General features: G+C 48.6%; 1 protein-coding gene and 1 long non-coding RNA gene across 3 annotated transcripts in view; one reads left to right on the top strand and one right to left on the bottom strand.

The window, feature by feature from the left end:
• Positions 1-13,310: 13,310 nt before the first annotated feature.
• LOC121136935 lies at positions 13,311-14,418 on the bottom strand. Its single transcript, XR_005874124.1, has 2 exons — positions 13,633-14,418; positions 13,311-13,499 (listed from the first exon to the last, which is right to left on the bottom strand). It is a non-coding gene; the product is annotated as an uncharacterized LOC121136935 (long non-coding RNA).
• Positions 14,419-14,617: 199 nt separating this feature from the next.
• Kcng3 (potassium voltage-gated channel modifier subfamily G member 3) overlaps positions 14,618-24,336 on the top strand; it is a 48,225-nt gene continuing 38,506 nt past the window's right edge. Inside the window, exon 1 of one of the 2 annotated variants that reach the window (XM_040738823.1) lies at positions 14,618-15,574. In XM_040738823.1, the coding sequence (XP_040594757.1) occupies positions 14,952-15,574 (623 nt within the window). In that variant the 5' untranslated portion in view covers positions 14,618-14,951. Of the gene's footprint in view, positions 15,608-24,336 lie in introns of both variants that reach the window. The other variant, XM_005077251.4, reaches the window with a different exon arrangement.

The following is a 24,336-nucleotide window of genomic DNA, read 5'->3' as shown; positions in this document are numbered from 1 at the left end:
TGATATAAGGGCCATTTTCTAAAACAAAGCTCTGACATTCACTTTGAGGTTTACTTGCCAGTAAACAGCTTAATTCTACAAAACCCATTGTTGAGGAAGGAGAGAATGTGACACTTTGGTGACTGGGTTGGGTTAGAATCCCAAACCAGAAAAACCCTGCGTTACAAGAAAGCATGTCTGGCCGGACAGTGGTGGTGCAACCTTTAATCCCAGCACTCGGGAGGCAGAGGCAGGCAGATCTCTGTGAGTGCCAGACCAGCCTGGTCCACATGAGCTAGTTCCAGGACAGCCTCCAAAGCCACAGAGAAATCCTATCTCAAAAAACAAACAACGCCAACAAAAAAGCATGTCTGTTACAGATGGTTCTTCCTGCCAGCCTGTTGGCTGATGACTAGGGCTTCTTGTTGGTTATCTCTGTCTTAATTATTAAACCATCTCTATCAATCTATATATTGCCATGAGGCTGTGGTTTACCTGGTAATGCCTGGTATGGTGTTACTCCTCTGGCAGCATCGAGACTCTGTCTGGTGGGCTCACTGCCTACCTTTCCCAGAATCCTCTTCCTCTCCTAGCCCTGCCTATCAGTGTTTTATTCATCAACAAGTAAGAGAAACATGTACTGAACAACGTCTCCCATCACATGTCCATCTTTTGAAAACGTTGGGATCATAAGGAGTCTAATTACTGTTGTGTTTGTGAATTCCCCCTACTGCTGCCACCCTGAAGGCCAGGGGTGGCCCCCAAATCCCTCTCCCTTTAGTGTCACAAGTACACATAGTTTCTGTAGGAGCTTTAAAAGTGATCATGGGGGTGTGGGGATGCAGCTCCATGGGGGAGCCCTAGCCTAGACTGTACAAGGGCTTAGGCTGGTCTCATAGCATTGGCAAAAGAAGCAAAACAACCACACACAGGAGTGCATATACAAGGCAACGTGTAAAAGTAGAGCTGGTTATTTGCAGATTCTCCTAAAGAAGAGAAAATACGGGAACCTCTGTAGTATTGTGTTTATTATTTAAGATTAAATTAGGCATTTGGATATGACTTCATAAAATTGCACATATACATATGGAATAAAATGATTATTCTGTCAAAAAAAAGTAGAGTTGTTTAAGAGAACGTAGGAACTTGAGTCTGCATAGTGACTGTCTCAGCTGCTCAGCCTACCCGTCCTGTGTACCACGGTTGAGAAGAAGCAGGCTAAGCGCCGGGCGTTGGTGGCGCACACCTTTAATCCCAGCACTTGGGAGGCAGAGGCAGGCGGATCTCTGTGAGTTCGAGGCCAGCCTGGTCTACAGAGTGAGTTCCAGGACAGCCTCCAAAGCCACAGAGAAACCCTGTCTTGAAAAACCAAAAAAAAAAAAAAAAAAAAAAAGAAGCAGGCTAAGCACACCTTCCATGGGTTGAGATGACCACGATTCGCCTGTGTTCATACCGCAAACCTGGGTTCTTACTCCCTCACTTCTTACTCTCTCGGTTCCGAGGTCTTCCTGGGACCTGGAGCCCTCCAAGGCGCTTCCCAGAGTCTGTCAGACTCCACATGGGGATGCCAGCACCCCTGTCATGACTTTCTGGGTCTTCCTCAGAGGCTGCAGCCTTGCCTCTGGGCTTCCTGTCACTTGGGCCTCACTTCCCAAAGGTGCCTTCTGACGTGGTCCCTTGTTTCCTGCTGGGCAGCTACACCTTGGATTTTGTCCTCTGCGGTTGTTCAAAGAGTATTCCCGAGCGCCCCATAAGCCTGGTGGCACGCTTCCTCAGCGTGATACATCTAGGAGTGTTCCTACCGTTGGCCAGGAAAGCTCTGGATCCATCTCTTAACTTCCTGTTATGACCATTGTTCTCCTCACGCCTCCTAGTGGCCCTCCAGGGAAGGTGCAGTGTGTGTGTGTCTGTGTTCCCTCATTTTCTTATGGAGACAGAATGGATGGCTGTTTCTTCCACAAAGGGCTGAGAGTAAATTCTTAAGGACTCGAAGGCTGCTTTGTCCCTGCCTCAACTATTCGGGCCTACCCTTGTAGTGTGTCTCTTTATAAGCACTTCTAAAAGAATGAGTGATAGGTGTAGTCACGTGTCAAGTAAACCTTATTTAGAAAAATAGGTCATTAGGAGCTGGAAAGAGGGTTCGGTGTATAAAAGGCACCTGCTCTCCAAGTCTAGTAACCTGAGCTGATTCCTAGAACCCACAAAAAATTAAGAAAAAAAAACTGACTCAAAAACTATGTTCTGTAACCTCCACATACCTCTCTCTGTCTGTCTGTCTGTCTGTCTGTCTGTCTGTCTGTCTGTCTGTCTCTCTCTCTCTCTCTCTCTCTCTCTCTCACACACACACACACACACACACACACACGTCTTTGACCTTCCTTTACACACACACATACACACATCAAGGACTATTACTACTAATAAAACAAGTTTTAAAAAGTACATCATTGGAAACAGGCCTGTAATCCCAGAATTTAGCAGGTTGAGGCATGGATATTGCTTTGAGTTCAAGGCTAATCATGAATGCATAGTAAAAACAACAACAGCAACAAACAAACAAACAAGCCAACTAAATAAGCAAATAAACAAAATAACAGCAGAGACACAGCTGAACTTAGAATTTGGGAGGTCCTGGGTTTTATCTCTAGCATTGCAAAACAATTTTCTATCCTTTGTTCTAGCATTTCTGCTATTCTCCGTCACCCTTGCCAAGTGTTTAGAGCGTTAATCTGTTCAGAATGGTGTGGCCACAGGAAAGGCGTGTGTCTGACTGAAGGGAAAGTCAGCATCAAGAGATGTCCAGCTCTCAGGGCATTAGTTTAGCAATACGTCATTCCGGTTTCTCAGGAGGTTGAGGCAGGAGGATCACAAGTTTGAGACCAGCCTAAACTACAGAATGAATTCAAGGACAGCCTGGACAGCCTAGTAAGACATCGTCTCAACCTCAATCCAATACTGGAAAGAGAGGGGGGAAAAGAAAGGAAGGAAGGAAGGAAGGGAGGATGGGAGGAAGGAAGGAAGGAAGGAAGGAAGGAAGGACATTTGTTCAACTGGGACTGACTAACCCACACTCAGTGGTTGCCTAACTCTTCTGAAATTCTCAGCAAAGTTCAAGTATTTTAAATCATGTCCCAAGAGCACTCTCAACATGTAACAAGGGCTTCTCCAAGGCAAAGATGAGCTGAGCTGTGTCCACTGGAGGAACGGCTGGAAACAGCAGCCTCTCTGATGTCACTCAAGTCGAGGGCAGCTTGGAACATTCCTCTCTGGAACCTCAAGAGGCCCGATTCAAATGACGTGGCGATATTACTGTATACTTCTTTTTTTTGAAGTCTGGGAAAATTCTTTTACTGGCACCATTAAAACTGGAGTTTCCTTCGGGGTATTGTAAGTCAGGATGTCTCAGTAATGTCTAATCTATACAGAATTATAAATCTTACCCCCGAGTTGGCTACCAGGGTAAAAGCACAGTGAACTGTAAATTCAAAGTCTTGACTAAACACTGACTCAACACAAGCCACACACAATTTGTCTTTCTCCAAGTATCCATTGCTATCGAAACAGACCACTGGAACAGCTATCGAGTGCTTGCTAATCCCTCTAGGGCTGTCCAAGTTAAACACACTGTGTACCCGGAGGCGGGGATGCCTGAGCATCCTCGGAGGACTTGGCAAACCTATTTTCTTCCCTTTTCTGAGATTTACGCTGACATCGGCTCTGATTGTTCCTGCAGTTCCATCCATCACATGAGAAGACCGTGAAAGGGTACAAAGAGCTTCTCAGCTAACGGGACTCCTGTTTGTGATTACTTCGCCCCGGGAAGGAAAAATCCTACTTGGAAGACATAAAGTCCCAGCAAACATTAAGCAAAGGGCACGGCTCCTTCGGCCAGAAAAGATGCCTTTTCTAGATAGGCTCTCAAGTCACCCAGGAGGCTTCATGGAAGAACCCTGCAAAGCTGGAGAGCTACAAAATACATTTTCCCCAAACCACCTCTAAAATCTAACCTGCAAGTAACATGGACACAGTGGTTCACATGGTTTTGCTTGTTTTGTTTTTTTGTTTGTTTTTGTCTTTTTCTTGGGACAGGGTTTCTCTGTGTAGCCCTGGCTGTCCTGAAACTCGCTTGGTAGCAGACTCAAACTCATAGTTCCCAAGTGCTGGAATTAAAGGCGTGAGCCACCACCGTGGTGGGGCCTCATTATTGTTTGGTTGGCTCTTTTGGGGCTCACATCTTTAATCCCAGCACTCGGAAGGCAGAGGTAGTAGGATTTCTGTGAGTTTGAAGGCGGCCTGGTCTATATAGGGAGTTACAGGTTAGCCAGGGCTGCATAATTGAGAACTCGTCTCAATAAATTTTGAGTGGGTGAGTGAAAGAAAGAAATAAAGACTGAAAGCTAGGGGTGGGGGATGGTGTAGGGGGTAAAGGTGCCCACCGGAAGCCTGGTGACCTTACTTCCACCCCCAGTGTAAGGATCCAGGCGTTATGCTGGCCCGCCTCTGTCACCTGGCAGAAGGCACTTAGGCAGTGCCCTGGTCAGCCCAGGGTTCCGTGATTGTGTAGTCTACACGCAGGTGCAAAGAATCCTTTAAAAGAAAAATCCACCCACTTCTACTCTTTCTCGCTGTTCCCCTGGGGCAGACAGGACTGTTTCCTTCTCCTCTGTCCTCTCTCTGTCTCTTTACCTTTTTTTCCCTCTTTCCTTCCTTCCCCCTTCCCTTTCTAATAAAACTTCTCACTTAAGCTCTGTCTGCCTGGTATGTTTTTGTTTTGTCCCTCATCTACCACAAAATCCTCCAAGGTCCCTCATGCACTTTATTATAACACCTAGCACCTGTCCTCTGGGCTCTACGCAAATATAACATTAACAGTAACAACAAACGAGCAAACTTGACAAGAGCAGTGACCTGCTCCTGGGTAGTCCCAGGTGCTGGCACACCCATTGTATTGGGCAGGCTGACTTTGAATCAACTGGATCCAGCCTTTGAGGGTAGCCGGAGAAACCCTGTGAGACAACCACTCCCTTCTCAAAACAAAACAAACCATCTTGCAAACCTTCTAGCTGCACACGCACCTTTCCACTGAGTTACTTTTTGCTAACCCGTCAGAATGCCTCAGTGAACTGAGGCAAATCCCTGTGGTTTCTTCTCGTAGAAAGGCAATGAGATCACACACATCAGAATTGAATGATCTCTGTCTCCCACTAAACTCTGAAATCTCAGCACCTGGGAAATGAAGGCAGGGAGATTAGGAGTTCAAGGTCATCCTCAACTAAATAGGAACTCAAAGCCAGCCTGAGCTACCCAAGAGAGAGACCTTACCTCAACAGACAGATCTGAAACCAGACACCATGGAAGGAATTTGAGGCCAGCTAGATCAGTCAAGATCAAAAACTAACCAACCAACAAGCAAGCAAACAACAACAAAAACCCCAAACAAACCAAAACAAACAACAACAAAGCCTCATTCCCAAACCAGACAAACCTGAAATTCTTCAATACTATCAAAACATCCTTTTAAGCCCTGTACTTTGAGGGAACGTGCAGTTGCTGTTGAAGTTGTTGTTACTCAAGGGGCTGAGGCTACCTTGGTTGCATCTGCAATGGGAAGATCAATTCCGGAAACGCCATAAGCTTGGCTGCAGTCAACAAACACCAGATTCAGTCATTCCTGAGGCAGAACGGATAGCTCTGGGCATGGGGGAGGAGGGCCGGGACTGTGGGCTGGAAGTCGATCCTTGCAAGGATAGAGGGTAAGTAAGAACAGCAGGCATTTTGAAAGCTGACTCCTAAACTAGTTAATCTTGGTTCATTAGTGTTGGTAAAGGCACTCCTATTCTCTGCAGAATGAAAAGAGCACAGCGGGAAACTTCATTCACTGTGAAATGCCTTTGATTTTTCTCCTGTGTGGATTCCTCCCTCGGGCTGTCTGAATGTGGGAAAGGGCAGGATGAGGGATTCCCCTTTCCTGCCAGAGTCTCCCACTTCCTTCCTGTCTGGTTGCCTTTGCTGGAAGGAGTCTTGAGTACCCAGGCAAGTGGTTGGGTGGGGTCTCTGGGATGCCCGTCTACCACACAGGAACACCTGCTTTCCCTGTTTGCTACAGAACCCCCAAAGTCCAGCCCAATTCTCTTCAGTTTATTCTTTTTAAAATATTCATTTTTGTCTTATGTTCATTCCCGTTTCAGCTGTACGAATGTACGTGCACTGCATGCCTGAGTAGCCAGAAGAGGGTGTCAGCTTACCTGGGTCAGGTGGCTGTGAGCTGCCCGATGGGTGCTGGAACCAAAGCCAGATCTCTACGTGAGGACCCCACCCCCTCTATGTATGTATGTATGTATGTATGTATGTATGTATGTATGTATGTATATGTGTATTTGTGTGTGTCTGTGTATTTTTGAGACTGAATATTGCCATATAGTTCAGGTTGGCTTTGAACTCTGGATCCTCCTACCTTAGTCTCCCAAGTGTTAGGATTGAAGGAATATACTATCACACCCAGTTCTCGCTACACACACACACACACACACACACACACACACACACACACACACTCACTGTGTTATGTGATGGCTTTATTGAGCTGTATTTTACAATGTGCCTATTTGAAGTAGTGAGCTCCACAGTGGCTGGCTCTCCTCTCCTTGCAACACATAACAGTTCCAGGAGCAGCACTTAGGGGTGAGGGGACACAGATTTGATTGACTGGAACAGAGTCCAGCAACTCTTCTGATTGGAACATTTTCTGGGGAGGAAGTGAAGCTGGGACTCGCTGACACAGGGTAGGAGCCTGTCAAACCAGTGAGCAGGGCTTAAAGCTGCAGCCGCCACAGGCTCAGAGGAAAAGTGGCACCGGCATCTCCACTGACACGCCAAAATTGATGTGGCTTTCAGAAAAAGCCCAAATTTCCCCAGATGTCTAATTCCAGCCTCGTTCCCCATGCCAGTTCAGCATGCAGAGCAGTGTTTAAGCAAACAGCAATTGTCATGTATGCCCTCAGTCGGCAGTCACCGCACTCTGGAAAGCAGAAAGGCAGTGGTCTTCCGTAGAAGGGGCTATGGTGAGAACTGGTCCCAGGGTCTCTGCTTTCAGAGGAAGATAGAGAACTCTGTTGGGAAGACAGATGACCACCAACAAGGGGCAGGTGGATCAGCAAGATGATTTTTCGAAGCTTACATTTTCAGTAGTTCTATTTTGCTGCAAAACTGAGGATGTACAGAGATATCTGTCTCCACCTCCACCCCCACAGAACAGGCTCCCCTATAACCAACATCCCACACTAGGGTTTTTCACAGTCGAGGGCTCTGCATGGACACAGTGTGATGGGGAATGTTCTTCTGTATGTATGTTTCTCTTCTTGGTTGATGAATAAAACCCTGTGGCCAATAGAGGCAGGGAGATAGGCAGGACTAAGAGATGAGGAGAGTTCTGGGAAAGGAAGGCAGAGAAAGCCCATCAGAGAGAGTCATCATGTAAGGACCAGGAAGAAAGGATGTACCAGGTGTTCCCCGGTAAGATAAGACCACGTGGAAATATATAGATGAACAGAAATGGGTTAATAATTAAGACAGAATTAGCCAATAAGAAGCCCTAGTCATCGGCCAAAATTTTATAATTAATATAGCATCTCTGTGGGTTTATCTGGGGCTGAGAAGGGCTGAAGGACCGAGCTGGTGGGAAAGAACCTCCCACAATAACAGTGTAATCACTAGCTCATACTGAAGTTTATTCTTGATGTTGGACCTTCTATAGGTTTAGACAAATTAATATTTTTGGAATGTATGATATGTATGTGTCTATGCTTATATACATATTCTTATGTGTCAGTGTACAAGTATTCATGCATGGAGGCCAGAAGTTGATGGCCAGTATCTCACTTGATCAGTCTCCATTTTATTTACTGAGGCAGGATCTCTCAGTGAACCTGGAGTCTGCCAAGTCCCCTGCTCTAGCTAGTCAGTTTGCCTCATGAGAATCCCTTGTATCCACTTCCGAGAAGGGTAAGTGAGCCACTGTTGCTGCCCAGGTTATTTGTAGAGTCTGGGTGTCAGAACCCACAGAATTGACTCCATTCCATTTTGGCATAAGATCACAGAGGTTTTGCCTGCCCTTGTTCTTCCAAGGCCAGGATGCTTGACTATGGTGTAGTCATTGTATGTCCTGCCTAAACAACAGCATATTTAACTCAGGATATAGTTATTTGTTGCTTGGGGTATGGAAGAGGTAATTATTCTGTTTGTATCCTGTACCTTTGGGAAGGAAGTCTTTTGTCTTCACCCACTCTTTTGGTGGGGGCATAAAGCAATATGAACAATAAACATGGGTGGTTCAGGTTTCACCGAATGCCCTCTGGATTTTACCTCCTGTTTCTTCCCTATTCGTTTCCTTAATCCACACTCCCCTCTCAGGTATGGAATGGACAAGGACAAGTTGGCTGGACCCAACAGATGCCCCAGCAAAGTGGCTACTTCACCTGGGGAGCCTTAATTCTGACCCTCATGCTGGTATAATAAACAACATTTCCACTGATCTATCTCCTCAGCACTAGAATTTAAAAAAAAAATAAGATTAAGGCAATGAAAAACCAGATGACTATGCTAGTGGTCAGGGAACGCCTAAGGAAGTGACATTTGCTTCCAAACTTCAATCAGAAACCAATCACACATGTTATGGGACAGTATGCCAAGCAGAGGGAGCAGCAGGTGCCACGGCCCAGGATGACTGACACGGAGGACACAGCAAGAACGGGCTTGTCTTAGTTAAGGTTTCTACTGCTGTGAAGACACCATGACCATGGCAACTCTTATAAGAGAAAACTTTTAATTGGGGTGGCTCACTTACAGTTCAGAGGTTTAGTTCAGTACTGTTATAGCAGGAAGCAAGGACACACACAGGCAGAAATGGTGCTGGAGAGGTAACTGATAGTTCTTGCATCTTGACTCACAGGCAACAGGAAGTGGTCTGGCTCGCTGAGCATGGCTTGAGCACATATGAAACCTCAAAGCCCGCCTCCACAGTGACATACTTTCTCCAACAAGACCACACCTACTCCAACAAGGCCACACCTCCCTTTGGGAGCCATTTTCTTTCAAAACACCACAGGGCTGGAGGAGCCCGGGGACGCAGGTCATGGGCAGAGCACTTGCCTAGCACGCATGAGATCCTTGGTTCAACGTCTACCACTGGGATAGGACACGGATGTCTTAAGCAAAAGGTAATCTTGTAGGCGGGTATGTGCTGACATTTTTAAACTAGATTTTTTTCTGCTGTATTTATTATGACTCTGTGTGTGTGTGTGTGTGTGTGTGTGTGTGTGTGTGTGTGTTACAGAATGGCTACAGAGGATTAAAGTAGCTATGCCAGAATACTAGGCATCTCAAAGAGACCCAAATGAACATCGGGGAGGTATGTGAAAGGAAACTCTGGGGAGGGCCAGAGGTGGAGAGTGGGGGAAGCAGATACCTAACCTGGTAGATAAGCCAGGGCCGCTGATGTCAAGTCAAGCTCCAGAAATGCAACGTGGGACCATGGAGGCCACAGAGTTGACGGGAAGGTCAGATGCAGGCAGTTGTTTGAACAGACAGGAATCCTAGCAGTCTGTGCTGCACTTGGCCAGCTAAGCCCCTGGGACAGTAGGGAGTCACACACCAGGTGGTCGGGTGACAGGTGGGTGGGGTGTCCGTAAAGCACTGGATGTACTCTTTTTTTTTTTTTTTAGTTTGTTTGCTTCCTTATTTTTTTTTTTTCTTTTGAGACAGGGATTCTCTATTTAGTGCTGGCTGTCCAGCAACTCTATATGTAGACCAGGCTAGCCTTGAACTCAGATCTGCCTGCCTCTGCCTCCTGGGATCTGGAACTAAAGGCTTGTTAGATGTTCTCTTTATGGGTCCAGGTGAGGGTGCTATATCCTCACCTTAGCCTGTTGTACCAGTAAGTTCTTGAACCTGTTTTCATCCTTTTTTTGGTGTGTATGTACATAGGTATGTAAGATGTGTCTGTAAATATTCCTGTGTGTGAGTACAGGTGTGTGGATGCCATAGCAAATCCAACTGTCTGAGGCAGTCTCTCATTTGCCGCTGCGTATCCCAGGCTAGCGGGCCGTCTTGCCTCCCATCTTACCCTAGGAACACTGGGATAACACACAGACACCCCCACACTTTAATCAATAAGCTACCGACCCAGTCCCTGATATGATCTGACCGTGGTCATACGCCCCTGCAGCCCCAGTTTCATTGATAAATTTGGAGGGTGGCACCTGTTCTGTGTTTCAGAGTAAGTCATTCATCAGCAGGTGCCTCGTGGTGATGCTGGACTTGGCAGATGGTGCTGTGCCCAGATTCTGAACCCCCAAATCACCAAGAGACCCATTCTGATACAGAAGCCAAGAGTCTTTTATTGTTTAATGAGCTAACCCCATTGACTAGGGCTCTTCACCTCGTCCGCTGGTGTGAGAAGGACCTGGAGAAACCGCGAGGCAGGGAACTTATTGGGCAGCACGAGGGGAGTATCTAGGGGTATGCAACAGTCTCAGGATTGGTGCACTTCTGAGCTTGGACAACTTGTCCTGTGTTGATTGGTCAACTGGTTGCTATGGCCCATAGGCCCTCCCAGGGCGGCTGCTATGCTCTGCACGTCACTGCTACAGCACTTTTACAGTAATGCACGCCCAGAGCCGTAAAGTACACCCAGAGTCCCACCAGCTAACTTCTGATTGGTTTCTTGCCATAAGTAGGGCATCTGACCTCCTAGTGACTGGGACAGGCCTGGCAAGGCCAGATATATGCTGAGTCAGAGGCCTACATGTCTTTTCAGTAGCCTGTCATGGCTACTAAAGCGGGGGCTGGGTGAGGGTCTGGTCCTTTCAATGGGTCCACCAAGGTGCAGAATCCACCTGCTTCTGTATCTGCACTCAAATGCTGCACTCAAAATGCAGTCAATGGCTACTTATAAAATGGAATCCCTCAGGGCAGGGCATAGCATGGAAAAAAAACCCCTCTATTTTCCATAATATTGAGTAATTTAGGGCTGGGCACAGCCCCCTCTCAACACCAGTGGTGTAGGAATTCACAATGAACCCAGAGCTAGCAGCATAAAGAAATTTTCAATTAAAGTTTGGTGTTTCGTGTTACTTACTTGTGGATGGGTACATTTTTACACAAATCACTCACTTTACAATGACATGGCTTATTCGTACCGGTGGAAATACACATGAAATGTAATTTCTCCAGTGTCATGCACTGAGCTACCTAATATCCTGCATTATCTATCTCATTTAACACTCACATGGCCCTCTTAATATAAGCATCCTTATCTTCATTTTACGCATGAAAAACTGAGGCTCAAAGGTTAAGGGACTTGTTATGTATCACTTGGCAAATAAATCATGCAGCCAGCTTGTTACGGAGGACGATGAACCCAAGAGCCATTTTAGACAATCTGAATGCCGGGATCACTGGAATGCACCACTAAGCCCTGTCTATTCAATTTGGCCTTAATGCACACAAACACTTCAACAAATAAGCTGTATTTCCAGGCAGGGTTTTGGAGGTGTGTGTGTGTGTGTGTGTGTGTGTGTGTGTGTGTGTATGTGTCCATGCGTGCACACGCGCTTGTGCTAGCCCCAAACCCTAACTCAGCATGCAGTCGAGGCTGTCCTTGAACTCCTGATCCTTCTGCTTATATCTCTCCAGCACTGGGATCACAGGCAGGTGCCACCACTCCCAGGTTTCGTTTTGGAGTTTGAACTAGGGATGCCTTGGGGGAAATGGGCGGAATGTCTGGTGGCACTGGTCGGGATGACTGAGGCAGGAAAGAAGGGTATTGAAGGGTAGCAGGCTGTGGTGACAGTCTAGGTGCTGGAGATGGGAGTGGCTTGAGCCCTCTGTCTGTCATGCTGCTGTTGCTGGAGGATCCTCCAGCAAGTTCCAGCCACAGCTGCCACACATCTCTGTTACTCACCCTTAAAATGGGCTGATTAAACTTGAGCATTAAAAAACTCTACATTCCATCCTGCCTGATGCTTCTGAATTTTAATGCATGCCGGGGATTTATATATGAAGGCCCTAGATACCGTCTTGAACCCAGACAAGAACTCAGGAATACTAACTCTCAGCTTAACCGTCTTCGCAGAATATAATGAAGCAGGATTGTTTTCAAAATCAGATTATACTGAGACAAACCCATCATTTCTGCATCTTTCTGTACATGTTGTTTAAGAAAATGATTTGGGTATAGCTGTTGCCATAGTGGCTAATGATATTACAATCAACTAAGAATATTACTTTCGAAACAAATGAAATGATTTAAACCTATCTCACCAAGAAATATCGTGAAGACATACTTATGAAACACGAACTGCACTCTCATCAAATTAATTTGTTTCCTAAGCTCAAATTTAATTTAAAAAGACATATTTCTCTAACTGCTTCCAACAGCAGACTGTAAAGGGACTTTGAATAGAGAACACAGGAAATAAATATAGTACTGTTCAGGAAAGTAACCAACACAATAGCCGTTGTGTTGTTTGTGATGTTTTTGGAAAGTATTTTTTAACAACTTCCTGATGAATGTGCTCTTACTGGTGTAAAGCCAGGCTGGCTCTCACCTGCTAACTCTTTTTCTCTCTCTTTCGTCACTGTGTCCTGTGATATATCTATCCATTACCAAGACTTGCTAGATACCGGCCTGGCTTTCCCCTATCTGACCTTCATTTTTACTGACATGAGGTTGGGGTTTCTATTCCTGACTTGCTGAAAGGGCCTTTTCTTTGGTATAGCCCACAGGGAAGAGCATCTTCCTGAAGCAAGGCTTTCATCTAGCCCCTCGTTAGTAAAGCGTCAGGGGTCCCACTGCAGACAGCCTAGGGTGGACACAGTTCCTCAGAACCCCCATTGCAGACAGCCTAGGGTGGACACAGTTCCTCAGAACCCCCATTGCAGACAGCCTAGGGTGGACACAGTTCCTCAGAACCCCCATTGCAGACAGCCTAGGGTGGACACAGTTCCTCAGAACCCCCATTGCAGACAGCCTAGGGTGGACACAGTTCCTCAGAACCCCCATTGCAGACAGCCTAGGGTGGACACAGCTCCTTAGAACCCCCATTGTTTTAGCCAGGCTAATGCATTAGCTTTTACGGTTGCCAACCTGCTACTTGGAATCATTGGCCCTTTCTGCCAACTCACGGCCAACACTTCCTTTCCATTTTGTATTGAATTCTCTTCCTTCAGGATGTTTTCCTTGCTTCGTAGCTACTTAGCAGATAAACAACTCTCCTTTTTTGAGCTTTTAATCACATTAAGTGCTTAAAAAAAAAAACTCCACACACAAATCGTCCGAGTCTAGGGATAAACAGTTTACTGAGATTTCATTCTCCAAAAAGAGGTCTCCAAGAACCAACGAGGGTAACTTTGTCAAGAGACAGAACTCAAATTTGCAAGCTGCTGTGTTTTCCTTAAGGTATCAACCCTAGAACCAGAGCAAATGGCTCTTTATGGTGACCTCTAGCGGGCACGGGGCAGTCCTACAAAAATTACAAAAAGTGGAGAGAAAGTAAAAACCCTTCCCCAGGTACTCTGTGGTCATAAGACCGCTTCCCTCTACCCTCCTCATTTATCTTTTTCTTTCAGATATCGTTTCCCTTACACACGACTCACCTGTTTCTTGCCTTTGACGTCTGGGCTGCCGGTGTCGCATGTGTGAACTGCTGTTTAAAATAATGTCTGCCAAGTCGAACCCCACTCCCCTTGGCTTTGCACAGTGTGGTTGGCTTCACCAAGCTTTAAGACGGTCTCTGCATTTGGAGGGCCGGTGCCGCAGTCGCATGGGGGGGTGCAACGGGGGAGGGGAGGAGTGGACATCGAGATAGCATGAAAAGGAGAATGCAAGACCGAGGAGGCAATGAGACATTCTTGTTTTGCCAGTGAAAGATTCTCTCCAGAATGCCACCCCACTCCGCGGGAGGGAGGCATCGTGAGAGCGGTGTAGGTGCCCTCTCAGGACCCGAGGCTGGGAAAAAGGGGGGAGCCGGGGCGGGTCTGCAGGCCCCTGGAATCGCGGGCGCGGAACGGGTTGGGGGGGTGGGTGGGCTGGGTGCGCGGCCGCCTTCGGAGCGCACCGCACGTGGGGCGCCCCACGCGCGGAGAGGAAGCTCAAAGTCGGCAAGCAAAGCCGCGACTAGGCTGCTTGCTCTGAGAAATCCTCTGGGGCAGCCTTAGAAGCCGACCCGGGTTCCGAACAGTCTCTGGCAATGGCTCATCCAGATGCCGCCGTCTGCTCCCTACTTCAAACCCCGCACCTTGGTCCTCACCTCTGCACCCCTCTTTCCCGCCCCTCCCTTCGGGGACGGTTTAAAGGAGCCTGGGGGGGAGGTGCGCGGGTCATCCCGATGGCCCCGGCGCTCCCCGCAGCTCGCATCACGCCCCGCGCAGCCCTCCCGGCCACTGCGGGCGGGGGCGCACGGCGTCACGAGGCGGGGAGCCCGAGGTCCGGGGCGGGGCGCCGGGGAATCCCAGCCCGAGCGAGCCGGGAGGTGCGGGCGGGCGCGGGCGGGCGGGCAGGAGGTGCGCGCGGAGGGAGCGGAGCGCGCGGAGCCGGCGGGCGAGGAGGAGGACGGCGAGGGAGGACGGCGAGGGAGGCCCCGCCCCCGCCTCTCGGAGCCCGCTCCTCGCCGCCGCCGAGCCCTCTCACTTTGCCTCTGGCCTCTGGACGGCTGCCGGGCTGCGTGCATCGGGGACCAGGGAGCCCTACCCACGGCGCCTCGGCTACCGCGCGCCCTCCGGGAGGCCGGCACCGCCTGGAGCCGCGGACACCCACTAAGATTCCCGAAGAGCGAACCCGGGAGCGCGGGGCGGCGGCGGCACTGACACCGCGGGGGGACCCAGGCGGCGCGGGGCGCGAGCCCCGGGGGAGCGCGGGCCCCGACGGCGCGGCCAACCCGGTGCGCTCGGTGGCCAGGCCCCCGGGGCGGCCAGCCATGACCTTCGGGCGCGGCGGGGCGGCCTCGGTGGTGCTGAACGTGGGCGGCGCCCGGTACTCGCTGTCCCGGGAGCTGCTCAAGGACTTCCCGCTGCGCCGTGTGAGCCGGCTGCACGGCTGCCGCTCGGAGCGCGACGTGCTCGAGGTGTGCGACGACTACGACCGGGAGCGCAACGAGTACTTTTTCGACCGGCACTCGGAGGCCTTCGGCTTCATCCTGCTGTACGTGCGCGGCCACGGGAAGCTGCGCTTCGCGCCGCGGATGTGCGAGCTCTCCTTCTACAACGAGATGATCTACTGGGGCCTGGAGGGCGCGCACCTGGAGTACTGCTGCCAGCGCCGCCTAGACGACCGCATGTCCGACACCCACACCTTCCACGCCGCGGACGAGCTGGGCCGCGAGCAGGCTCGCCCCGCCGGGCCCGAGGCGGCTCCCTCCCGGCGCTGGCTGGAGCGCATGCGGCGGACCTTCGAGGAGCCCACGTCGTCGCTGGCCGCGCAGATCCTGGCCAGCGTGTCCGTGGTGTTCGTGATCGTGTCCATGGTGGTGCTGTGCGCCAGCACGCTGCCCGACTGGCGCGCGGCGGCCGCCGACAACCGCAGCCTGGATGACCGGAGCAGGTACTCCGCCGGCCCTGGGAGGGAGCCCTCCGGGTAGGACGCACTGCTTCTCTGCCCGTCCAGTCCGTCCTGTCCCGTCCGTTCGTCCGTCCGTCAGTCCGTCCGTCCAGTCTCCGTCCTGTCTGCCTGGTGGCCCTTGCCAGGCTTGTTCCTGCCTCAGGAGGCCCCTGGAGCTCCAACTCAGGGATGTGTGGGTCCCCAACCCCGCCCCTTTCCTAGGCACAGTCTGCCGGTGTGCTTGGGCCTCACCTCTTAGGGTACCCCGCCCCCCACACACCCCAGGCTTTGTAGTATAATTCTAAGCAAATAGCAGTCCTCTAACGAGGTTTCTCTAAACTTTTATTGCTAATATACAGTAATTTACCCGACGATCCAATCTGAGCTAAGAGCACTTTGAAATATGTGCCAATACGGGTGGTGTTTGCAAAGATGATGTCTTGTTCCACAGAAATGTGGTCCTGCTGCGCTGCCCACAGGCTCTGCACACCCTGCCCCTGGCTTAATGTGTGCTGGGATGGAATTGCCGTATTATAAAGGAGGCTGATTTAGCGTTCGACTCTGAATAATGGATGTCTGTGCCCTTTTCTTCTCTGCTTTCCGACTGACTACGGGCCTAGCAAATTCTTGTCCACTGTGTAGTGTTTAAGATTTACGGTTTCGTTTAGAGGGTCTTCAGTGTGGGGAAGGAAATAAGGATAACTATTAGCTTGGGAGAGCAGAAAAATCCAAAGTTCCCCAAACCCAGAAACAGGTTTCGGTAGTTGATGTGACCCCCCCCTCCCTCCAGTAGGATGAAAGGAAAAGGAATCTTTCCTGGGTTCCTACTTACCTCTTAATGGCGATAACACTTTGCTGTTTTTAGAACAAGTGAGTTTATTTTGCATATTTGGTGGGAGGAATAAGCAGACTAAAGTTGGACTTTGAGAGGAGACAGCCATTTTGGGCATAAAACCCAAACTGTGTAATCTCTTTTACGAATTCCCCCTCTCCAGCCTCTTTCCTTGTATTAGGCTTTTTTTTTTCCTCCATTCACTCTCAAGTCATGGTGGCACCTGTAATCTTTTTTTCTGATGGGCCTGGGTATGCTAGGTGGTGTTTGTTGACGCAGCAGTGGATTGCTTCCACGGGACTCTTTGGAGGGAGTAAAGGCGTCTGTATAAATCTTAGGAGCAAGCACAATGGGCCGGTGGCAGAGTCCATTACCTGTGTGCCACCCTGGCGTGAGAGCCAAGATCTGTGCTTGGGAAAGAAGTAAATTAGGAAGCTCATTATAATGTTTTGTGTGTGTTCGGTTGTGTTTTCACTTCCCAGATAGGGATTACTTCCTTGGTGCCCCAGTGATACAGTGAAATTAATTTCTATGTTTAAGTAAGTGACTTGATTTGCTGTTGTTGTTGTTTGGCGAGGGTCATAGGAAAAAAAGAGCCATGAGTTGAGCGGCACTGACGTGAGTAATCAGTAGACGCAGAATGTGCAGGTTAGTGATGGCCGGAGCTCGTTAGTAAAGGAAACAGGAGGGGTGTACCCTAAGTACAGATTCTGAGGGAGCTGACTACACTTAGAGAAGCAGGCAAGACCAGGGAGCTAAGTGAGTGGTTACTTTGTTTCTTTTGAAGGAATGAGGGAGTTTGGGAAGAAAGACAATTCATGTAAAGTATTAGGATGAACACTTATTTTAGATTAAAAAAAAAAAACCAGAAAGAGAAGAGGCAGAGATGGGGAGGGGGAGGCTGCAAAGGAAGGAGGTAGAGTAAGCTTAATTTGTGTATACGGATCTTAGTATGTATATAATTATTCAAGTCAGACTGTTTCCTAGATACACAGATATTTCAGGCAAATGCATATTTTTCTTGGCTTAATGGCCCAGTTTTAAACTTCTCTCTATGAGTGTAGGTATAAGAAAGCCAGTGTCTGTAATCCCAGGTACACTGGGGGACAGCCGAATGAGGATGTACATTGCACAGGCAGCCCCCTGGGCTGAAATTTTATAGTTTCTCAGTCCCTGCCAGCCTGTGGCAGCTAAAATGAGTCTAAATCCTTCTGACCCTTTGACCTGAAATCCACTAAATAAAGCCAAAGTCCCCTCCTCTTGGAGACTTGACGTTCACCGTAACCTGCTAGGCAAGTGTCCAGCCCTTATTATTCATGCCTGAGCCGTGCAGCTCACCAGGCTTGTTTCATCTCCTCCTAATTTGTGTCTTTTGTGAGTGTCCACTTGTTCGACTCAGCTGTTCCAAATACTGTGACTTTCTTGTAAAGAGAAGTTGATGCAGGACTAAGAGGCCCATTGGGTTTCCAAGAGTCAAATTATCCTGAGAAAGCCTTCAAGGCCATGGAGGGTGGAAACAAGCCATTCTTGAAAGGTTGTGCAGTGTCCGACACTGGCAGGGGGCGTCACTTACATAAACTGGTTTATGCAACCTGCACCATCCTGTGTCTTGCTTAAGAACGAAATAGGAGAGTTTTCCCAGCAAAAGGAACAGCGTGGGCACAGGCATGAAACTTGTATGTTATGTTTGGGGACTGGGAATCCAGTGAAAGAGTGTGAGGTGAGCCTATACCAGCAATGTGAAGAACTCAGTCTCACAGCTGTGCGTGGCTAGCTCTCAGCTGGTTTGTATCATTTGTGCTGAGACATCATCCATAGGAAATAGAGAACGTGTTCAGTATGTTCCGTGATCAGAGAGGGAGGAGATTGGACACAGGACTGGGCGTGGGGTCGGCACACAGCTGCCGTCCCTTCCACGCATGTTCAGTGCAGGAGGGTCAGGAGTTGGAGCCTGTGCTCCAGCGTAGTGAGACCCTGTCCCAAAAAAGGAGCAGGGCCTGGAGATGTTAGCTAAGTACTAAATCGCTTGTGCAAAAGCCTCTGGGTTCAATTCCCAACTCTGCAAAACAAAACAAAAACAGAAACAACAACAACAACAACAAAAAGAGTTTGGAAGACTGTGTGTGGGGTCTGAGAGTTTGTATTGCTTTGGGCTTGTGAGAGCAAAAGCCCCTGGGTTCGATTCCCAACTCTGCAAAAAACAGAAAGAGGCGGGAAGACTTTGTGTGGGGTCTAAGAGCTTGTATGGCTCTGGGCTTGTGAGAGTAGAGACTAGATGGCAACCCCGGACTGTACTAGGAAGAATTGAGATGCCTCCAGAGCCCTGTAAAGACAGAAGCTGCAGGACCTGACCAGGAGCTGGGAACTCTCGGTTTCACTCCCAGGATCCATCTGTCTGTCCGGCCTATCCTGCTCATTTGTCCCCAAGACACCTCTGTGCCCCTCACAATGCAGTTTCCAACCAATGAAATGATCATTCAAGCCCGAATCAGGTTCTATGCGAAGCATTCACGGGCTGTTTCCTCCCAACCTTGAGGGGTTACTGGTTTGTACAGTTTATGTGTCATCTGTGTGGCCTTCCTAGATGCCATTTCCTCATGAACACACTGTGGTTCCTGTGGCAGATTTGATGCAAAGCCCTAGAAGGCAGGTAAACTCACCCATAGCCCCCCACCCCCGCCGCCGCCATTTTATTTTTGAGTCAGTCTTAATGTGGCTCAAACTGACAATTTTCCAGCCTCAGCCTCTTCAGTACTGGGATTTCAGGAACATACTGCTACATGCCTTCCTTTGGGGAGCCCTGGAGTGGGTAGGTGTTGAGACAGCCTCTCATATGGCCCAGGGTAGCTTGAGAATCGATCATATCCAAGGGTAACCTTGAGTTATTCATCCTCTTGCTTAACTTTACCTCCTACATGCTGGGATTACAGATGTGTACTGTCATACCAGACGGCTGTGTGTGTGTGTGTGTGTGTGTGTGTGTGTGTGTGTGTGTGTGTGTAATGTGCTCACACAGAGGTATGTTTGTGTGCATGTAGAGATCAGAAGTCACTTTCCACCTTTTTTTCCCCCCTTTTTTCTGTGTAGCTTTGTAGACCAGGCTGGCCTCGAACTCACAGAGATCCGCCTGCCTCTGCCTCCCCAAGTGCTGGGAGTAAAGATGTGTGCCACCACTGCCTGTCCACTTTCCTCCTTATTATTTGAGACATGGTCTGTCACTGTCAGCTGATGGATTCCGATAGCTCGCTGACTGGCCAGCAACAGGACCGTACCCTGTTTTTATGTGGATGTTGGGGCTCTGAACTCAGAAGCTCATGGTTTTCTGGAAGCTATCTTACTAAGGGTCATCTCTCCAGACTGGCATACATCTTTTGTTACAGTGTGTCTTAGCGAGGTTTGCAATTGTTGTGGAGAGGACACCATGACCATGGCAACTCTTACAACATTTAATTGGGGTGGCTCACATCTTCAGAGGTTTGGTCCCGGTGGGACATGGTGGCGTGCAGGCAGAGATGGTGCTGGAGCTCAGAGTCCTGCATCTTAATGTACAGGCAACAGGAAGTGGTCTGAATCAATGGGTGTGGCTTGAGCATATGTGAGACCTCAAAGGCCTCTTCCACAGTGACACACTTCCTCCAAGCCATGCCTCTCAATAGCACCACTCTCTTTGGGGGGTCATTTCCTTCTACCACCACACAGTTTAAAGAACTGTTAGGGTTAAAGTTGTGGATTAGTTCTTTATGAACAGACATAACTTTGTTCTCATTTAAGACCTGCATTAAAAGACAACCACCACGGCCTAATGTTCTAGTAGACTTTTGGAGTTTATTGAGAAAAAAAAAGATGATATTTAAAAAATTATCATGAGGCTGGGTATGGGCCAGTCTGGGCTACATAGTGAAACCTCTTCTGGAGGTGGGGTGGGGGGATTCTGTGCAGTCATTGCTTGGTAAGTTTCCGTGGCTGTGGTAGGCTGTGTGGGTGCATGAGCTCATTAGATGCCGTTCCTACTCTTTTGGGGCTTTTTAACTTGTTGATAGTGGGGAGACAGAAAGCACATTAAATAGGTGCATAAGAATTTCAGATTGCAAAAGGTGACGTTGGATCCTGGATATGAGAGAGAGAGCTGTGGGGAACTAGACTAGAGGGAAGGGTGGATTCTGGACAGGAAGAACCGTAAATACAAAGGCTTTGAGGAGGCAACAGGCCCAGCTTATCTACAGAATAGAAGGACTGCCTATCTGGGCTAGAATTTATTCCCAAAACAGATCATGTGGAAGTTGACGGGGAGCAGAGGACCACCCCATGTGGAAGGAGCTGGCATTTTCTTTCAAGCATGATACAAGCTTCGGGAGGTTTTTTCTTTTTCAAATAGTTTATTTTTATTTTATGTACTTTGGTGTTCTGCCTGCATGTATGTCTGTGTGAGGGTGTCAGATCCCCTGGAACTGGAATCACAGACAGTTGTGAGCTGCCGTGGGGGTTCTGGAAATTGAATCTGGATCCTCTGGAAGATCAGTCAGTGCATTTAACTGCCAAGCCATCTCTCCAGACCCAGAAGTGGTTTTGTTTGTTTAGATTTATTTTATGTATGCTTTGCCTTCATGTATGTATGTGTACTACATGCATGCCTGGTGCCTGTGGGAGTCAGAAGACATGGGATCCCCTAGAACTGGACTTAACGATTGTTATGAGTTACCAGGCGGGTGCTGGGAATCAGAGCCAGGTTCTCTCTAAGAACAAGTGCTCTTAACCACTAAGCTATTTCTCCAGCCACCCCCAAAAGGTTTTAAAAGAAATATACATGTTCTGATGTATTTGATTTATATAGTCAGTATCTATATATCTGAAATGCTATGATAAGCCCAGAGTCCTCATGTATGTTGGCAAGCACCTGCTAAGCCAAGTCCCCAGCCCTTTGGGGACCAAGGACAGGTGCTATATACAACCTTGTCAATGAGGAAGGTGAGCCTTGACCTAGGGGCACCGTTGTGGAGAAGGTGAGGAGAGATGGGACTGAGTCCAGCGGTGGATTCCTTTTACAACATCTCCTAGAACAGATGTGGGGCGCAACTTGAAAGGAAGGATGGTTTCGCTCTGCTTATGGGTTCTAGGAGTCAACCCATGGTCTTTTGTTGCTGTTGCTTTGGGCCTATAACAGTCTAGCCCATCATGCCTGGGGCACAAGACATGGGACAGTGCTCACCTCATGTCCAGGAAGCAAAGGGCGTAGGAAGGGGCCAGTGTCCCAGTATCCCACTCAAGGATACTATTCCAGTGACCGAATTCCTTTCTCGTGGGCTCCACCTCCTAACGGTTGCCAAGAGCACCGTTGGCTGTGAAGCCCGTCCTTCAGTTCCGGGTCTTGGGGACCTTCCGTATGCGAGGGTTCACTGGACTGGGCCGGTGTGAGATGCGGCCAAGGGATTTGTCCTGGGGCCTGCAGGCATCGTGGTGCCTCTGGTGTGATCTCTTCAGCTCACACATACCGAGCACTGAATACAGTTCTTGTCTGTGGTGGGGTCTGCGTCCTCTTTGGGGTATTGGGAGGAGGAACCCAGAGGGTCGATGAGAAAGGAGTCAGAGAGCGTTTCCCGTGCTGCTGTGTGACTGAAGCCACCTCGGTGAGAGGACCGTGACGTCATCACAGTACAGCTCTATAGTGAAGGCACTCACAGCCCCCCCCCCCATGAACAAACGTGGTGGCAAATCAGTCCTTGGGTGAGCGTGTTCTTCTCGCTTTCTGTGAGTGATCAGGTCAAGTAGATTCTCCCGGCAGTTTCGCCTTCTAGCTGTAGTCGAGCTTCCTGCTCTTCTTGGCTCTGGGGCATATAGACAAGTTACCTTGTGACACGAACTGAGCATCAGCCTGGCCCACGGGGACATGTCTACAGTCCCAGCACTTAAGAGAGCTGAAGCAGGAAGCCTGCACATCTGAGGCCACCCTGAGCTGCTTAGTGAGACCCCGTGCTGGTACGGTGGTTAAGAGCAGTAGGTACCCTGGAAGAGGACTAGGTATCCACGTGGTGACTGACAAAATCTGCAACTCTAGTCCCAGGGGATCTGCCACGCTGTTTTGGCCTCCGTGGAACACAGGCCTACATGTAGGCAAAAAACCAGTCATACACATAAACTAAAAGTAAGTAAATCCTTTTTAAGAGATGGAAAAGATTACTAAACATTGGTGCCTGTTTTATAAAAATGTACGCTTTGATAGCTGCTTGTGAGAAGGTCTGACTTCTGGCAGGCAGGCCCGGTTGTCATGGCTGTGTCTGCCCCCTTTGTCCATGGACTTGGGTCCTCTCCATCAGTCCCCGTAGATAAGCTCTGAGTTTTTTGTCAGTTTGGCATTGCAAAGTCGTATGACAACTCTGATCTGTTCTTTATTGGTTCTTTGTTGCAGTTGTTTCGTGTGGGGATTTTGCTCTTTCGTTTGTATTGCTTTGCGGTGGGTGCTAAGATTTTGAGGAGCTTGTAGAACGTTTTAACTTTCTTGTGTTACTTTAAGCCCCTGTTAAGAAAATTTTATCAGTCAGAAACGGAGTGCCGAGGTGATGGAAATTTAAAAATCAATTGTGTTATTTCCACTGCCTTTGTGTTCAATATTACATAAACCCAATAGGCCTTGGAGTGTGTTAAAAATAAGAGCAGTATTTGAAATTGCAGATGAAAGGTCTATGGGTTTTCACTTGGCAGATAAGGCTGTTACTTGCACAAGTTGGTAATTAATAGATCTCTGATAAGATTGGACATAACCCAGGACCTCAGTTAAACTCTGTTCTTTCACCCCCAAACTTTTAAGTGTGGGGAGGGTTTTATGACTGCTGTCAGTTTGATGTTTCTGTGGAAAATTGTTTTTGTCGATGCCTGTTTTTTCTAATAAAGGGCTTTTTTTCCCCTCATTTTGGTGAGTCAAGTCATTTTAAATGCTCTTTTTATTTATCTGTTTTTAATGGAAACTTCACCCTAGTACATGTGTGTGCATGTGTGCGTGTGCGTGTTGGGGGTGTAGAATGTCAAGCAATAGCATGCCCCCTCTCCCCAGGCCCCATGAATTTCCTCATGGAAGCCAGGCTGGCTCTAAACTTGCTGTGTGGCTGAGGGTGACCTTGAATTCTTGATCTGCTCCACTTCCGGTATCTGAGTGATCTTTCAGGAATGTTCCATGCACGATACACATATGTGCACACATACATGCAAACACATGTATAAGTGTGCATTATACATATGTTAAAATATGTATAACTGGGCTTATGCTACAATCTTGTTCAGTAGTTTACCTTAAGACTTTTTAAGCTGTGTGTGTATGGGTGTGGGTGTGTCTGTGTGTGTTAGCGCGTCTGCGTGTAGGTGTGAATACGCGCATGCATCTGTGGAGACCGGAAACACCAGGTCCCCTGGAACTGGAGTTACAGGTGGTTGTGAGCCGCCTGATATGGGTGCAGGGAGTAAACATAGGTCCTTTGCAAGAGCACACACCCTCAGTTGCTGACCCATCTCTTTGGCCCCCAAGAGTTTGCTTTTATCACTTAAACAGTGCATCTTGGAACCCTTCTTCCCTTTCTTTCTTAACAGAATCTGGTAGTATAACCCAGGTTGGTCCAGAAATCCTGGTCGTCTACCTCCCTGGCACTGGGGTTATAGGTGTATGACACCATACCTGACACTCTCGTTCTTTTTAATATCTGTGTAGTGTTCCAGTGTGTGAGTAAGCCATGCTTCATTCAGTGAGCATATGTCTGAGACCGTTTCAACAGGGCGGCTTCAGTCATACAGTGTGGAAAACGGTCTCTGATTCTCATACACGTATGTGTATCGTGCATGGAACATTCCCGAAAGAACACTCAAAGGTCACCAACCACTTCCTGGGGTTTTCTCTGCTGGACACTTCTCATAAAACCTTAACGTGGGAGGCAGATCTCATAGGGAGAAT

The sequence above is a fragment of the Mesocricetus auratus genome, unplaced genomic scaffold (genome assembly GCF_017639785.1).
Source record: "Mesocricetus auratus isolate SY011 unplaced genomic scaffold, BCM_Maur_2.0 Super-Scaffold_100676, whole genome shotgun sequence".
Lineage (NCBI taxonomy): Eukaryota > Metazoa > Chordata > Mammalia > Rodentia > Cricetidae > Mesocricetus > Mesocricetus auratus.
The sequence above is the reverse complement of the archived record's forward strand: the minus strand, read 5'-3'. Positions and strand labels throughout refer to the sequence as shown.